Source organism: Argiope bruennichi, chromosome X2 (genome assembly GCF_947563725.1).
Source record: "Argiope bruennichi chromosome X2, qqArgBrue1.1, whole genome shotgun sequence".
NCBI classification, from domain to species: Eukaryota; Metazoa; Arthropoda; class Arachnida; order Araneae; family Araneidae; genus Argiope; species Argiope bruennichi.
Genome location: NC_079163.1, coordinates 7,697,871 through 7,713,105, shown reverse-complemented (window position 1 = coordinate 7,713,105; position 15,235 = coordinate 7,697,871). Strand labels below are relative to the sequence as shown.

The 15,235-nt window shown below is 28.5% G+C and overlaps 1 protein-coding gene across 1 annotated transcript in view; it reads right to left on the bottom strand.

Moving 5' to 3' along the window:
- The window catches only part of LOC129960424 (transcription factor LBX2-like), a 109,763-nt gene extending 95,078 nt beyond the window's left edge, over positions 1 to 14,685 (bottom strand). Inside the window, exon 1 of the mRNA XM_056073845.1 lies at positions 13,042 to 14,685. Coding sequence (XP_055929820.1) covers positions 13,042 to 13,711 — 670 coding nt within the window. The 5' untranslated portion in view covers positions 13,712 to 14,685. The remainder of the gene's footprint in view (positions 1 to 13,041) is intronic.
- Positions 14,686 to 15,235: the final 550 nt, after the last annotated feature.

Below are 15,235 nucleotides of genomic sequence, written 5' to 3'. Positions count from 1 at the left end.
GTAAAGAAGTGTAAAATCAAACAAATGAGCCAATAAAAAAAATTCGATATTTTGACTTTTTTTTTTTTTTAGGTACTGTGTCCCCTTAACTGCGATAGAATTAAGACAGTTTTTTTTCCTGGTAACCTTTTCCCCTCCTCTTTCAATCAACTTTTCATTAATTTTGGTTGACGAATGAGTTTCGGCGTAAACTTGGTTGGGTTGGTGAAATGTTTTTAAAAAGTCTTACACGAATTTTAGAAAAAAGCTATTTATATTTTCCTGAAATATTCGTGGCTATATATTAATTCGAAAAATTTTCTTATATTAAATAAATTTTTTTGACACACAAAAGACACAAAGAGGTTCTTTAACCGACCGAGAAGATTCTTACGACAGTGGATGACAGAGTTTAATAATCTGTCTCATGGAGAGAGAGTTTTGATACCTTAGCCACCGGGCTGAATGACGCAAAAGAGCGATAAAAGTCAGAGAAAATTTTTCAAAGTCCTTATGCCTTCTACTGAGTAGTTGCCCCCCCCCCCCGAATTACCAGGAATTTCTTCTTGTTTGTGTACAGTCGACCATCCAGCACCACTGAAAGAAACAATATCGACAAGATTTGTTGTGGCCGACTGCTGTCTCATTCAGCTTCGTCACTGGCTAATTCTCCTAGCTAGCATCCTTAGGACTCCAACCTCTCCTCGACTCTAGAGAAGCGATATGTTAAAAATAATTCGTGTCCTTATGTGCCACTCTCTGTAAAATCACTTTCTTTTTCGCAGCGGTTGGTCCCCAATCACAAGGTGGTCAAAGAATCACAAGGTATTATTTTCATTTGTTTGTAGTTATTTGTAGTTATCTATTTCACTTGTACTCGAACAGCTAAATAGACAGACTTCCTGTGAATGGATTTCGTTCAAAATTTGATAAATCTACAAATTTGATCATAATTCTATATGACAAATTGCCAACATCAGTCTAACTCAAATTGTTTTTCAATTATCGCGATCTCAAACCAACAGGCAGGCAGACAGACATAGTTACAGAAATATGTTTTTTCGAAATCAGAGAGGTCTGAAAGGTGAAGATTCGTCAAAATCTCGAGTTCGAAATTATAATACTTCCTCTACACTTCGTATACGAGAAAGTAAAAATTAGCAATTAGATCAGTCCTATTCTTATAGGATTAAAGTTCTTCAGTCATCAGTCCTTCAACCAATGGAATCAAATGTTTCACAACAAACTATTTGTTTTTATTTTTAATTAAATAATGAAATGGAGGTGAAGGAACATAGAAGTTTGAAAACAATCATATTTCGTCGTCTGAAAATTAAATTTTTTGTGATAATTGAGCTTTTCCCTTTTGATTTAAAAAAATGTCCTCAAAAGATTTTTTTTTTTTTTTTTTTTTTGGTTTTTAAATGATCTTAGAATTTTTCTTTTAAAGAAATATATTAATATACGTGTAAACGTTGGTAAATAATTTTAAGTAAAGCTTTTTTAGAACAAATATAATTAACTTTTAAAGGACTCTTAATAATTCTTTAATTAAAATATATTAATGCAAAACGAAAGCTATCTGATTTTTAAAAAATATATATAAATTCTGATCATGATCGAAGCATAGCTAAAAAAATTTAACGAATCTATTCAAAATGCATAAATTCAAGTCTTTTCGCTTCCTGTTGAAATTACCTTCTACTAAGTAAATATCTAGTGTAACTAAAAGTTGTGATCTAACTGTTTATATCATCTGAAAGAATCTTTGAATCTTATTCAGATGATCTTTACAAGAAATGTATGTTACATATGCACTTCTCCCAAGAATACACTGAAAAGAAAATACTTTGTTACATTGCTGCCCATAACGCTTCAAGAATCGAAATTATTCTAAAAAGAGTAAAAAAGTCAATAAGAATCAGACTACATTTCAATGATCTGAGAGTCGATTGAGTTAAAATTTTCTCTTGCACTCACTTGTTTCTGCCATCACTAAAATTCTATAATAGAACATCATCCATGAATGGAGGAAATAGGGTAAAGAAAACAGAAAGTTTGAGAAAGCAATAGAAAGAAAACAAATAGAATATTTTGGAAAAAAGGAAAAATTTATTTATTAAATCCAGATACATCGTACCAGAAAACGAAACTCGCCTATGAAGACAATGCAAAATTTTTATAACATTTAAATATTAAAATTAGGGCAAAAATAAAAATAAATAATGTAAGCGTATAAAGTCAAATAAATATTAAAGGATTTTCTCCTAATTAAAGGAGAAATGTATTTGATTAGAAACAGAAGAAAAGAAATTCCTAAAATGCATAATTAGATTTAAAAATAGAATAACTAATGATAATTTAAGGCATTTATTAAATGCGTAGGAATGCGAACAATTTATTTAAGCTCTATCTGTATGCAAATAGCTGTTGTTTCTTATAAGTACAAATGAATAAGCAAACCAAAGTACCAAAAACGAAACTCACCCATGAAGACCATGCAAAATTTTTGATATTTAAATATTAAAATTAGAGCAACAATACAAAATAATGCAAGCGGGTAACATCAAACAAAAAGTTAGAAATTAGAACAGAAGCTCCGAATTAGAGCAGAAATATATTTGCGTATTATAGAAGTTGCTTATTTTATTTTATTTATTAAAATAGTTCGCCATTGATTTTGCAGTATTGGATGAATGAATTTATAAAAGAGCTTTATTTCTTCACGTTTTGATTGACTGGACAATTTATTACAAGTTGTTTAGTTTTTACTTTACATTCTCTTGCTAGTTCAACGATGGGTTTTTTCTGAATGTCGGAAACTGTCAGACGTCATTTAATGTATGAATTGTTTATAATGCACTATAAACAAAAGGCAAAATGGCTGAAATTTTAATATGTACATATTTATATTAATTGACATTTAAATCTTTTAATCCATCTTTCGTCCCTATTCTACATAACTGAAAGTAATTTCAACAGGTGGGGAAGTTGATTCTAAAGAACAAAGATGGATTTATTCGGAAGGAAAACAATCTCCCTCTCCCAGTTCTTTGCAGAAGAAGAAGCAATCAAATCGGGAGAGAGATTGTCATCGGCGCACACTTACAATTCACAGTTGAGTCGAGCTTTTGCTGTTGCATTCTCATTGAGATGGCAACAATCATTTTTCAGAAATCGATTCGTATCATCGCGAACCATTTTCGATCGTCAGTTTTCATTTATACATCAACTGACAGCAGCATTAAGCTTTCATGTATGAGAATCAGAATGAAGATTATCTTTAGCTTCATGTTAACAATGATTTATTATAAAATTTTGATAAAGGATTAAAGAGTGGCAAATATTTAAAACATATAACATTGAAATTAGCAATAATTATGACAAACAGAAACAAATGTGCCTTCATCATAATAAAAAGGGTAAAATCTACTGGATATTGGAAATAAATGGAAGTAATAAAAAATATTAAATGAAGGAGGGAAAATAATGTTTTCCACTTAAAAATAGAATTTATTACTATTCATTTGTTGATCCAAATTAATATTTTAAATTAATACTGCATTATTTGTATTTGGAAATGTAATGAAAGTTTTATGTCACATATTAAGTAATGATGAATTAATAATCAAATTACATGTCTGTAGTTAAGTTTTTTTTAAATATTATTACTAAAAAAATATCGATATTATGTATAATAATCTAAACAAAATATTCTTATATTGATCGCCTGTTAAAGTTTTTTAAGCATAAACTTCTTTAACTCGATACTAATTGGTGGGGGGAGGTGATGTGGGTGTACCACAGAAGGGTACACAGCGCAAAAAAGTCAGGCAACGAAAGAAGATATAATTAGTGTCTGAGTTATGGATCTTAAAATTCAGCCTGTAATTACAGGCCAAATCTAACATAAAAAGAAACTTTTACAAATATGGGAAAATAAATTGAATAGATGTTAAAAAATAAAATATTATTAATAAAAAGTAATATATCGATTAACTGCGTCGAAAGTATAACTAAATCTGTTTCATATTATTTCTTAGCTCAGAAAAAATAAAATTGAAAAATTAAAAAAGAATTACTACTAATTTGTAATTGCTGACAAAGATGGAGGTTGTAACATTATCTTTTTAAATGTTAAATAGATATGGATAATACCGAAGCAAGAAGTACATGCAAATTCGAAACTGGCAGAAAACTACCTTAAAAATAAAAGATATTGCTTTTCACAAAAGTTGTTCTTATGTCGTCCATTTTAAATCGTATATTTTCTTGACATGTTGATATTTATATCGTATATATCTTGATATATTTCGTATATTTTGTTGATATGTTTCTTGTGTCTATGTAAGAAGAAAAATAAATTGGCTGCAAATGATTCATTATTGATATGAATAAATTATAAAAATAAAAAAAGCTCTCGTCATTTTTTTTTTTTTTTTGCCTAATTTGTGCATTGGTTTCATTGATAAGAGATGCAATACATAATAATTGCCACGATTGTTGTTTCCAGAGTTATGTATTCATAATATTAGAAAAGGATTTTCATAAAAGCATATAAAAAATTGAACCTCCTTGATTATCTTGAAAAACAAATATAAGTCTCATTAAATAATGGAAAAATAGTTAAAAGTGCTTTCATTTTACGATTAAAAGACTCCACCAATATTTTACTTTTCTAAATATTTAAATGTCTGACATCTAATTATTCACCTAAAAATAAATAAAAAATTCTCTGTTTATATATTTGTTCAGAGGAATAGTAGAAAATATTTTGATCAACGACTAATAAATGATCAACAACTTTTGAATATTTATTATATAATTTGTTTCTATTAAAGTTTATCCCTTCACATGTTTTTTATCATTGTTGTAATATGTGATTTCAACGAACACTTCTTCAAATAGAGAAGTGAACATGACGTACATATCATTCAGTTTTCTCCGATAGTTTTGACAATAAGCATTCCTTCAGAATTAAACAAATTATCATCCATAGTCGGAAAATATTATGCATTTCTGTTTGACTCAATAGCATGGGCAATCAACACGGCGTAGGGACTAATTCATGCTTTTTTTACATTTATTTAAATTCAAATATTAATAACGTTCATTTATTAGAATATTAATTGTTAATTTTAATTAAAATATAAATTTATATTAAATAATTAAAATATAAGAAATTTTAATTAATGATTAATATTTTAATTCATATAATTAAAATATTAATAATCTTTAACATTTTCTTGACTGAAGGAAATGCTTTTTATAGAGAGAAAAAGCGAGATAAATTGTTATTGTTATAAATTGTTATATATATAGTTATAATGTGATTTCTTCTTTTACAATAAGGACCTGATTACAGTTTTTCGTATTTAAATTTATAAATAAGCCAAAGTAGCAAAAATGTAAATGACTAAATTGATTTGAAAATATTTAAGTATTTCAGCATTTTTAAATCTCTTTTAAGAATTGAAATAACGGTGTGCGTCCGAAACAGAAAGTATTATATAACAAAAAGGTAAAATAAATTTGGCGGATAAGAGTTTAAGCAAAGAATTTGTTCAATTTCTCGAGCAAATTTTTGTTCAAAGTTCAAAATGAGAATACATTGCTTCCTTCAGGTAAGAATCACACCTAATTGTGACTTATATTGTGCAGAAAGAGCAGACCCCGTAGTCGAACAGCAGTTCTCAGAATCTCCCATCATTATTCTCTAAAACTGCAAATTATGATGCTGTGTGGTGATATGGAAAACGACATTCTAACTCCCCATACACTTGCCCCCATCAATGTAAAATTTTAATATGAAGTTAATTAGAAATAACTGTATTTAAAGATATAAAATTTCTGAACCTTCTAATTTACAAAGCCCACAGTTTTAAGTAGAAAGTTTTGTGTATTCAACGTGCGTTGAACTTTTGAAACTTCTCCCACTTTGTGCCCATATTTTAAAATCAAACAGCCATATATTTGTGGCAAGTGCATTCATAATGAAATACAATAAATAAAAAATTGAAATGAATTTAAAATGTCTGTTTCACTTGAAAATGAGCATTTAGTATACAGCAAAATTTTTATCCTTTATAAATCTCACGTTTCTACCGTTTCCTTTAATAATCATAAAGCCATGAAAGATAAATGAATCCTTTTTTTTTATGACAGAGAAGTTTTCAAATGTCACAGAAGATGTGAGACGACGAAAAGTATTTTGATAAAAGAAGAGATAAAAAAAATATTTTAGATGAAGAATTCAATAATTGTTATTTTGCAAATGAAAGATTTTTAAACTTTAAAAAATTTCGAAGAGGTATATGATGAGGTATGCACTTGACAATATACAATATACATACATCTTCCAACTTTTGTAATGATGTGTATAAATTTAAGAGCTTTCCTAAAATACTTTGATCTATCTTATTTGCGCTATTAGAGCAAGTTTTAGAATTAACGAAGATTATAAATTTTATAATAATTTGCCAATTAATATCATCCAATGCAATTATTTCCTTAATCACTATGATAAGGTAGAGACTTTAATGATATACTTCTTACATAAAGAATATGATTTTAATTTTTCCAAAGATTATTAAAGGAAGCAAGTCGATTTATGGAAATTTGAAACAGATGTTAAAGTAAGAAGAAAATATATATTTTTTTTACAAACATAAATAAATGAAATAAAGATAATAAATGAAAAATATCATATTGTTATAACTTGTAATAAACAGCCTTTCTAACCATGTTGTGTTCTTATTTTTTTTAGGACAGATGCATCTTTTAGTATTTTATGAAGAAATCAATAAAATTTATTCTAAGAAACACACTTTTAATTAGTAAACAAAAAAAGTAGACTTTTTTTAAAAAAAATTCAACATTTTAGTCTTTAATTTGTAGTTTATTATTATAAATATCATGGAATTTCCAACTTTTTTTTTTTCAATTTCATTACCAATCTGCACTATTCCTTTGGAACTTAAGTGGAATTAAACTAATGAATTCACGAATTATACAATCTTGAAAATATTAAAATAGTACATCGATTTCGAGAATATACAAATGTAAAATATTTAAGAATTCTAGTGCATTAGAAAGTTAGTGAGAAATTGATTTCGAAATTTTATCTTTGAAACATAAAATAAATTAAAAGTGTGTAAAAACAAGTTACTTTCTATCGTGCATTAAAGGTCTGACTAACTTTCACTAACTAAAATAATTAATGGTTTAACTTTCACTAACTAATTAATGGTTTAACTTTCACTTAGCTAGACCTTCAATTTAATTAAATATTTGATATTATAATGCTTAATATACTAATATTTAATTAAATTATTAATTATGCTCGATATTATTTATAATGTTTATTTTCTTTTATTCTTTAGTACAATATTATATAATATATTTAGTGTAATTTAGTTTAAATTTACGAAATAACAATAACATTTTCATATAAAAAGTTTCTCCCAAAAAAATTGTAAAACTTATTAGTCTAATTAGTTGTTCAAGTTATTTAATCTAAATATTCAACAGTTTATAGCAAATACAGAGAAATCTTGACGCTAGAGAAGGTTTCTAATTGAATTTCTCTATCAATAATTTTCTTACTTTTATAAAATACCCTCTGTAATCCTATTTGTTTGAAATGTTTTTATTCGAAGTTTAAAGCAATTCAATTCAATATTTTGAATTTTACTAAGAAAATTTCACCTTATGATTTCATTAACTTCTTAATGCTGTTGAAATGCTTATTTACTATCACATGCGGAAAATGAGAACGACGAAATAGTCGTTTTAACATTTGATAGTAAAACAGCAATGAATATCCGAAACAAAGTAATTTAACAGAAATTGATGAACAATCAATGATAAATGTATTTTCAAAATAATTAAATATTAATTGTTGAATTATTGAATTGAATATTAAATTATGTGCTGTCTTTTGACCTTTCCAACTAAAATGTGTTCGAAAATGTACCACGTTAGAGAGATAAATAGAATTAAAAACATATTTATTTTGTACGATCAATTTTGTTTAAGGAATATATATATCAACTTATGAGTGCAATATCTGACTTAATAACATTTTTCTTTAAGAATAATTGTTTATGAAGTAAAAACTATCAGCTGCCAATTTTTACAACAGTATTTTTATTGCCCAAAATTCTTATGAATTTCTCGCTTTAAATTTCATTTAAATTTGTTGTTAACTAACACTCTATTAACACTGCAAACCAAGTCATTTGGTCGCGATTTCAGTGTTTACACAAGAAAGTACTTAGAGATATTTAAATTCACCTTTTTTAAATGGATTAAGACAAAATTGACTAGACAGATGTTTTTTCAAATAATGAAATCAAACTTGGAATCCAAAACGATGACTGTCAATTAAAGCAAGTTCATATGTGCATTCTAATATGAGATTTGAAATAGCAAATCTTCTGTTTCTGGGTAACACTAATTCTTCTAAAAATACACCGTGAGGAATATGTCTTGAAAATTTAGTGGGAAATAAATTTAATAGATAATTAATGACTGCATTCAAAAGAAAACCGACCATAATTTCCTCTAATAGCTTTTTTTTTTTTCCACAATTCGTGCAACAACAAAAATGTTATTTTATATTAGCACCTGATATGTGTTTCACGCACCGCGGTTCATCATTTTCTCCCTTCTTAACGGAACCCTGTCCTAACTGAATAATTTGGGGCCACGGGTAAAACAGCGCGAAGAAGGGGGCACTTTCACTTGCTTGTTAAAAGAAGGACGTTTGTACATTTTTTTTTTTTTTTTTCCCTCCCGCAAATTTCCTGTTTACTTTCTCACAACAGTTTCTTTATATGAAACAGAGAGAAAAAGAGATAGTACAGTTTTTTATTATTTACCGTGTAGAAATGAAATGGAAGATAATTCATGGGATAATCGCTATTTACTATCAACAGTAAATAAATTATTTTACTTCCTTCACTGTTAATCCTGTTGGAATTCTACGATATGGTTATATCTGAAATAAGAACCAACTTGTTTGGAAATTAAAGCTGTAGCAATAATTTGTTATAACAATGAATATTTTTTTTAATCTTTAAAGCTGAATTTTATTGCCGTATGTATATATCAATCTTTGTTAATTAGAGAAATTATATTTCTTGTCTTTTTTGTCACCAATCTTTAAAGTTCATATTTCAGCTGTAAAACATCGACAAGAACTTAATAAAAACATCTAAAATTGAGTCTGATATTATTTTTATGCTTTCCATTTTTATGCTTTTCCATTATCGGCATTCCAACGATCAGGTCTTTAATGGATAAAGAGTATGTATTTTCCAGTTTAATACTTGTTACATTCTTAAACTACATGGAAAGAATTAAAACGCAAAAATAAAACAAATATCAATATTTGCGTGGCATCAAGTCATTAATTGCAATTAAAAAGAGTGGTATTAGTAAAATTTTTGATAAAATTTTATTCAAATTTTACATACAGAAGAAATTGGAAATGGTGAGAATTTTTGGAAAAATAAATAACTTGTTCTGAATTTCATTTAATATCACCGTTTACAAAAAGCAATATTTAAAAAAAAATTGAAATCAGAAGAAAAAATACAGCATAAATTTTCAGGATTTGTGTCTCACGCCCAATAATACTTCTTTTGTTATGTACCATAATGTTTAAAAAAATGAGGATCAAAGAAATAAATCCTTGGATTTGTTTAGTTTTTACGTAAGGGGTTTGGATGACGGTCGTAGTGCGCTAAACATATAATGCCAGTATGCTTATGAAATAAATGAACTCGAGAAGGCTTATTCTCAAAAAATTTTAAAATCAAATCTCCCTCAAGACGATTAGTTGATGCAAAACATAAAAAATAAAAATGATTTCTGTCATTTTTTATATAGTTGTAACTTTATAAATACGATCTGTTTTAGAACAGAACAGCTATCAAAAACAAAACAGCTCTTTATTCATTAAAAAAAAAAAAATAGTTTCTGAAGCATATAGTAAAGCTAAATTGTACTCGTTAATATGCATTTGTCAGCGATATCCTTATAAAAATGTCCTTTTAGATATTAAGGAGCCTTTAAATAGTAACTAACTGCAAACAAAATGATTGCCTATATTTTTAGGAAGTCAATGACTTCGAGTTTTTCTTCAGAGTCGAAACCGACGCCATCTCTATATAGTATACTGATCAGATTTCATCTTCAATTAGTTTGGTTTAACAGACGGAAAGCAAAACTCATTTAATGAGCGAATGAGAAATAGAACTTTTCTTTTCTTAGCAAATGAATATCTCTTTATACATTTAATTTTGCAACAATATTATAGGCAAGAAAATTTTGGAATTCCTGTTCATTATCTTTCCACAAATACTTTTAATGTAATTCTAATTGGATGTCTCATATTTTTTTTAATGCAATGAGATACACATAAAAATTATCTTCACTTTTTGGATGAGCACAGAAAGTGTCCTAAGAGTAAGTGTCCTGTTTACATATAAAATTTGTCATCAAATTGGGAATTTATGCAATTTTCTGCAAATATGCAAGGGTATTAATTAAATTTTTTTTCATCCAATTTAGGTTCAAATTTGCTGGATAAAGGATTTGAAACTTTCCAGTAAATGAAATTTGAAATTTTCCATTCCCTCAAAAATGAATGGAAATAGATTATAAAGAAGTTGCCTTTATAAAAGGGATTATGGAATCGTTCCCTAAAAAATATGTATTTCTTCTGTTCAAATTAATTTTTTCCAGACCGTAGCCAGGAATTTTCAAAATGTCATTTTGTTTGTTTAGCTCTTAGAATTTCTGCATGAAAAATAAAAAAATAAAAATCAATTATCCATAATATTTGATTTTCAATGGAAGTTAACAAAGAATTAAATAACTAAATCAATTAATTTTATGTGTCACAAAAGCACTCTGATAAAATAAAACAGTGGAGTTTTTTTCTGTAAACAGCGGAGTTTTTGTTCTGTAAAACAAAACAGCAGAATTTTTGACAATATAACAAAAATAAAAATATGAAGGTGCGTTTGACTAATCTAGTTTTTGTCAAACAGTTGGCTTAATAAGAGGAAATTAACTCAAATATTAAGATTATTATCATTATAAATATTGAAAAAATCTTATGGAAGATAATTTCTAAATACACCATTTGAAGACTTAAAAAAACTTAGGAAACAAAGTATTTAAATGTATATAATAGGGTTATTTTTCATCAGATTTTTGCAATCTTCTATCCTTTAAAATCAGGCAGAAAAATATTAATGAAAACTTTCATTACGTCATTTATTACAGATTTTGGAGCATACTAATTAAATATTGGGATACAAAAAAGGATACCTATAGCGTCCTGTTTGCTAACCATTTCTGTTGGAGTAACATACCAAAGCAAATATAGCCGTTTTTAATAAAATCCTTTCTGGGCATTATATAAAAATGCAAATAATAATAGTAATAATATCCCCAAACAACACGATAATCTTTAATTGTCGCAAAAATAACCGAACATTTATCGCTGACAAGTTGCGTCAACATTTTTATTAAATCAGACAGCTTAAAATATTGCAAAATTGCTTAAATTAAGGATAAATTTATGTTATGGATAGCGGAATAATTCTTAGCAATTAATTGTAAATAGAGACAAACAACACTTAACTAATCATTAAATGATATTAGATTATTTTCATGTGGTACAATTGACAAAACGACGTTTCATTTAATCCAGTATTCATTTGAAGTAGCTTCCCTCACAAAACAAAACTTATTAAAAAAAAAAAAAAAAAAAAAAAAAAAAAAACCGAATGTTGCAGTAATTCCATATAAAAGACTCACTGAAGGAAAAAATTAAAATTTTCGAAAAACTAAATTCTATCAAAGCACTCTGAAAATTTTTCTAAGCATTCATAAAAAAATACAATAATGAAAAAATCTAAAAAACTAGCTTATTATAAAGATATAATACAGAAGTGAATTATATGAGCTGAAAGACAAGTATATGCTAAAATTCTTTTTAATTCCATATACATTTTCCCATACAGTTTGTTACAGAAGTAAATATAATAGTTGTCAAGATTTATTGGAAACAGTAAAAGCTGATTTATTGATCAAGGAATGCCTTTTCAAGAATGGAATAAATATTTTTTCCACGAAAGAAATTTGAGAAGAAATATATTACTAATAAAAAATAACAGTGTTAGCTAAAAAGTACAATTTTTAATAACTTTTCCAGTCGATAATTAAAGTTCTGATATGAGAATTAAGATTTCTAATATTCATTTAAATGATATCATATAGTCACTTCAGAATAATAACAAATACCATTTATCCTATAAATCCCTACATAGTACAGATAAATATAGATTTATTTGGTACGACATTCACAATAAATAATTCTAAACGAGCTTAAGTTAGCTATGTAGAATCGAAAAGAAATACGAAATATTGATTTTCGAGACAGTTCAGAAGGTAATTCAAGGATTCCCGAAGAAAGTTTCTCCTTGTTTTAGAATTTCAGTGTACGTAATAACAAACAAATGAAAAAATCCACATTTCAAAGCAAACATATCGGAATTGAAAAATACATGGCAGCATTAAGCATAAAAAGTTCAAAACAAATACGGAAAACACATGCTAATATAGTTGTATTTATATTTGCCTGAGAATTCGCTCATTAATAATATACACATAAATGAATAAAACTAATTTTTTTTTTTTACTTTTGCTGAAACAGATAAATAAAAAATATAATCACATTGCAGAGATTGTTTTTTTTAAATTTAAATAATTTAACAGTAAAATTTTCTTTTACAGAAAACGGGTAATTATATTGATTGTATAGTTTAACTGCAATAGCAGCTTTCATTACCTAAAAAAAAAAGATATCATAGAATATTTTATCTAAAATTTAGAATAATTTTATTGAGCAAGCATCCTTGATGTTTACAAACCTATTACCAAAATTCAACTTTTAGTGTACCAGGGGTGTTAAGATAAATTTATAAATACAATCTCTTACTTGCCGTCCATAGTAAACTAAGAGAAAAATTTTTTAATTCCTACCTGAAGCTTTTTCTTCGGCATCCAGACCTTCAAATGCTTTGCTAGTCATCTCAAACAAAGCATCCAGCGGGGAGGTGTTTACGCATCCCCCAGATGGACTTTCAGAAGAATCACTTTCAAACTTGTCTGAACGAGTGTCGTCGTCCGCTGACCGAGGCCTTCTTCTGGACGTGGCTGAAGTTGACCCAGGTCCACCGAAATCCCAAGGTCTTACTATCCCTCGATCTGTAGAGATAGAGTGCCTTCGGGGAGTGCTCGGTTTATGATTCAAAATATCCTTGATAAAGAAAGACGTGAGTGGCTTAGGAGGAATCGGTGCCATCTCTTCTCGAAATTCTACCATTCGAAGTTTTTTAATCGGTCGAAAATATTCATCGTCTGGTCTACTTTCTGAATTGTCTTCAACAGGGATGGCATCAGAATTTTCTCTTTCGAGTCTAGTACTGTCTTCTTCCTCCTCCTGATGAGCAGGACTTCTAGATTCCTCATCTTTCTCAGAAGAAGCGTAAATATCAGGAGGGGAAGAAAGTGAGAATGTCTTGTCCGAAAAATTCAGCAGGTCGTCCGAGCAATTGGACAGGGTAGTGCCAGTACCTGGGATTCTCAGAGGTATTTCCTCTTGTAAGGTTGGTGGATTCGAATTGTCCTCCTTGTCTGAAACGCATGCCATCACTTTGTACTAAAATATAGTTTGCCCACAATATACCAATTCTTCGTTATTGCATGTTGTTTCAATGGATGGTATCTCTGTATTAAACTTTTCTTTGCTTTTTCTTTTCCTTGTCTTTTAATGATTGCATTCAGTCTGTTCTCCGTGCTAACTGAAGTTTTGAAACAGTTTCACTTATACTAAAAATCCTTCGATTTACTGTCTTTTCAATTATCTGATAATATCACAATACTTTAAAGATTATAACTCAAATATACACTTATCACATTGACCTTCACTTTCATGCTTCTAGAGTTGATGAAAAGTCAGTTGGGCATGAAGCATTTCGTATTCACCGGGTTCTTTTTCTTTTTCCGATCTTTCAAATAACACAAAACATAAAGACATTATATAATTTACAAATATTGAATGTTTATAGGAACTACAGAAAGAGATTAAAACTAATCTCCAGAATAGAGCAAGTCAAATAAAATATAGTATTCACTGCAGTTTTACAAATGTCCTTTTCCGCCTTCGATTTTTTCATCAAAAGTTATTGGGAAAGACACTCGTGTTTTTATTTCCCAAAAAAATCTTTCAAAAGTCATTGCACTCTTGATAATTTCTAATAATTAGCTGCGATTCTCGAGCTACTTTTCTTTGGATTGAAAAAGAAATCACAAAATAGCGACTTACTTTGGACCTCATACATAGGCATCATTTGTTTGTTGCCTGCTGTTTGCAACTGTGATTCTTCCATAACGATATTCCATTAGAAGACCGCTCTACCGCCGCCGCAACGTACTGACCGTACGGCTGGTAGGCTTAACGGCTCGATGAGATTTCCTCCATTCAAAACAAAACAGCCAGTTCCTGTTGTATTTCAAGGGTGCAAAGTGATGGATGACTTCATAACTAGACAGCAGCTGTACTGAGTGACGGGTATCACAGATCAGACGAACTTCACTTGCATCATCAACTACCAGGGAGACTATATTTTGTTGTCGCATGCTGATACGTCAGTTAGAGCATTCGTGAAAGACAACCAACTCCGCTAATGGATGCCGCTCAGGAGAAGGCGGAGCTCCAAAGACGGCATCTGATTGGCCATCGGGACTTTGAACGGATACACCTCACTACATTTGACGCCCACAATTCTAAATCTTTATTTTATCAACCGAAATCAGGATTATCCAGAATACAGCTTAAACATCGAAAATGTGAATTTCATCTATAGAGGAAGGTCAAACAAAATTTTCATTTGAAAAAAGATAATATAAATTTCTTGCTAAAAGCTTCAAAAAATAATTTTGAAATTAAAAAGAATCAATTGAAAAATCTGCTGAAGTAACCGCTATGAATACTGGAGAAAAACTAATTTTATCTTGATTCACATTTATATATTTCAGTGTAAGTGCGATCTGAGGAAGTATGTATGCTTTTTTTTTTTTTTTTTTTTTTTTTTTGTCTTTACTGATGTATATCAAATAAGTGATCTGAAAAGTCTTACGAATTCAACGTTTTTTCAAATGCATGATTTCATAG